The sequence below is a fragment of the Chrysochloris asiatica genome, unplaced genomic scaffold (genome assembly GCF_000296735.1).
Source record: "Chrysochloris asiatica unplaced genomic scaffold, ChrAsi1.0 scaffold00282, whole genome shotgun sequence".
NCBI classification, from domain to species: Eukaryota; Metazoa; Chordata; class Mammalia; order Afrosoricida; family Chrysochloridae; genus Chrysochloris; species Chrysochloris asiatica.
Genome location: NW_006408800.1, coordinates 2,493,728 through 2,497,411, shown reverse-complemented (window position 1 = coordinate 2,497,411; position 3,684 = coordinate 2,493,728). Strand labels below are relative to the sequence as shown.

Here is a 3,684-nt window from a genome sequence, read left to right as displayed (position 1 = left end):
ACACCTGACCCAAGCCATGGTATTTTCAATAACCTCATATGCATGTTAAAGCTGGACAGTGAATAAGGAAGACCATAGAAAAATTGATGCTTTTGAGTTATGGTGTTGGAGGAAAATATTGAAAGTGCCATGGGCTGCCAAATTGGATGGCGTGCAGCCAGAGTGCTACTAGGAGGCCAGGATGGCCAAACTTCGTCTCTCATACTTCAGACATGTCAGGAGGGATCAGTCTCTGGAGGGTCAGAGAAAAATAGAAAGACCCCCAGCGAGATGGATTGGCCAAGTGGCAGCATCAATGGGCTCAAGCATGGCAATGATAGTGAGGTTGGCCCAGAATCGGGCAGTGTTTCATTTTGCTGTGCATAAGGTTGCTATGAGTCAGTACTGATTTGATAGCACCTAACAACAACAACAACAACCTCGAATGACAACAGAAAGAAAAATACCCACCTTAGTCAGTGAAAGTTCAGAGGAGAATACTCTCCAATCAAAAGGAGATCATTTTGCAAACTAGCAAGAAAAACACCCTTCCCTGGTGATGGCAAGGCACAGAGGGGGAAATCAGAGTCAGTATAATTCTAAGCAATACATGCTGGCCTCTTGCCAACCTGAGAACCATGGATGCTGTTATGAATGCCAAACTCAAACTCCAGTCCTTGAAAATCCCCTGCTAGCCCCACACTGAGGGATAATGCAGCAGAGAAGAACACATCCTTCATTTTAGCAGCATTCTTTGCTGTGTTGCATTTCCAAATATCTCAGAACCCAGATTAGAGCATAATTATATATATGCTATCAGCACAATTTATCTCTAAACTTTACAAAGCTGTCAGGCAGTTTCAGGTCAATTTCCTAATAAATTACATGGTTGTTCTCAGTGAGGCAGTTTACCTTGGACAAAACGTAATTTCTGGGCCATGGCTTTCCGGAGGGCCCCGTCAAGCAGAAGCAATCTGTGCAGAGCTGGGTACCCGGGCAGCATGTGCAGCGCATTCTGTAATCTTTGTAGATGAAGTAATCTGAGACAAAAACAAATAAATGAAACAAGATAGAGAGGAATTCAACGTGTCACCCAGGGAAATGAAAATTCTGCTCATTAAGAAGATTCCACTGCTTTTGGAAGTGTGCTCAGAGATGAAAGTTCTACTTCATCATATTCATGTAGCCATGTTCTTAATGAAAAGCACTGCTTTAATTAGATTGTTGTTATTAAGGACTGTCGAGTTGGTTCCTACTCATAGTATTTTAGGATAATTTTAGATATTCAATTTGAATTAAACTTTATTCTTTACCTAAAAACTGTGACATATACTACTAGTATTGTATAGAAGAAAGTTTCAGGTCAGATTTTAAAACATTTGCCTCACAGCTTCCAGTTATAAAGCATAGAAAAAGAATTTGAGAAAAGTTTCAGAATGTTGAGCAGTTATGTAAAATGCCATCAAAGTAGTCCTGATTTGGGCAAATTAACAACATCTCTATGATTCTCCAAGGCCAAAGGAAGGACAAGTAAGTAGCCAGGCAACTTGGTACCAGTATTTCCTGGAGCATCTGGAAAAAGAATTCAGACATATTGAGGATGCCAGAGGAACTTCAACTGGTTATTTGTCTCCAAGACTATGTATGCTTTCAAGTTGTCAACATTAAAATCAAGACAGAGAGGATTTCCAGCAAGATGCAGACTAGTCAAACATGCTAGACAGGCCCTCTACAACAAAGATATGAAAAACCTAATGAACTAGATTTAGATGATAATCCTGGAATCCTAAACTTCAGAGGAAAGACTAGAGAAGTATGATGAATCCTGACTTGGAGAAGAAACTGAACTGAAGAAGCAAGAAAGGAGACAGACAGGTGAACTGTTAACTGGCATGACTCGTTATGACCATTTTGAACTTTTGCTGGCAGCATTGATGTGGATGCACACTATTCGCTGGCAAGGATTCTCTCTTGTTTCCCACACTTTCCTGGTAACTAGAGGTGTTACTAGCCCCACCCTCATCCACCCCCAGCATAGCACATACTATAACAGAGGTCTACCACCCTAGAACTCACCCTCTTCAGACCAACAGAGCACATAGAGCTGACTCTTGACAAAAACGCTCATAACCACTCACACTGCCCTGTGCTTCGGCATACGGGAGCAACATTATTAAAACTTCATAGATATTATTGAACTCCTTAAGGAAATGATTTGCTGGGCCTGTGGACTCAAAATCATTATCTTATGGGGCATCATAGTCAAATAGCATAACATAGTTCACAAAGACAATGTTCTATATCCTACTTTTGTGAGGAACAATTGGGATCTTAAAAGCTCATGAGTAATCATCGAAGGTTCAATTGTTGGTGCATCCGTTCTGGAGGAAAGAAAAGTGATGAAAATTGAGGACACTTGGAAACAATTAGTTCAATGAATTAATGGACCCATGAACATCAGTCTCTATGATGCTGAGACCAGAAGAACTAGATGGTGACCAGCTACCATGACCACTTCTCTAAAAAGGGATTGCGTTATATAGAGTGGGAGAAACTGTGGAACAAAAATCAAAATCATAAAAAAGAATACCAGGCTTACTCGTCAGGTAGAGACTATAGAATCCTGAGACTATGGCCTTTTGTCATCCTTTAGGTCTGGAACTGAATTAAGCCCTGTGGCTCATTTTCAACTAAGCAATAGAAAGGTATATAGCAGGGACAACACTAGCAAGGTACACACATCATAGAATTGTCAACCATTCGAGGCAAAAGGATAGCATTTACCTAAGGACAAAATTTCGAAGGTTTGAGAAAGAAGGACCAGACATGGGAAACACAGGAAGAAAGTGGGATAGGTAATGTTAAATTGGGGGGATTGTAATCATTGAGATGAAACAAAGCATACGATTTGTTCAATGTAAAATGATGATCTGCTCTGTAAACCTTCACTCAATTTACAATAGAAAGTTTTTGTTTGTTTGTTTTTTTAAAAGTCAGACAGAAAAGTCTTCAGGGAGCTATCTCAAGGACTTCCAAGTGGGAGTTATATTACTCCCCTGCCTGAGTGTCCACTGGGTAGGAAGAGAGGATGAGGCTTGAAAGACTCTCCTCCTCTAGGCTCTAGTCAGTTTAGAAGGATGACATGTTACTGGAGAGTGTGAGGAAGCAACTAGATAATAAACTGGGAAGAAAATATCTCTGGGAAAGAGAAGGAATGGAATTCACCATTAAATGTTAGAGAGTTGAAGATTAAGATGTGATTTGTAGAATTGTCCCAGAGCAAGGGAGTCTGTAATGTCTGTCTTTGTATCAAGTGCATAGAATCTTCGACGCAAGAAAAAGAAGTTAAAAGTAGAAGAAAACAGAAACCAATGCTACAGAAGCCCAAGCAAAATAATTTGATAGAGGATGTAGTAATGTCACAGAAAATTTTAGTTCCTGTTTCACTTGGAACCTTTGAGCTCCTTAATAGGATTCTTTTTTTTTTTAGTTTTTATTGTGAATTGAGTGATAGTTTACATGTGGGAACATCAGTTTTACACTCATCATTTCATTTGCAATGATTACAATTTCCTCTGTGCATCATCATTCAATAGTATTTGCTTCTATTCCCTCGGTTTGGTTTGGTTTTGTGGGGTAGGGGATGTACACAAAAACACTCAAGAATATATAATCATTTAAACAACCAAAGGACACATTCTGCCA

General features: G+C 39.7%; 1 protein-coding gene across 1 annotated transcript in view; it reads right to left on the bottom strand.

Annotated features, from left to right (window-relative positions):
- LOC102815532 (ATP-binding cassette sub-family A member 13-like) overlaps positions 1–3,684 on the bottom strand; it is an 857,870-nt gene that overhangs the window by 697,230 nt on the left and 156,956 nt on the right. The window contains exon 11 of the mRNA XM_006874535.1: positions 892–1,019. Within this exon, the coding sequence (XP_006874597.1) occupies positions 892–1,019 (128 nt within the window). The remainder of the gene's footprint in view (positions 1–891; positions 1,020–3,684) is intronic.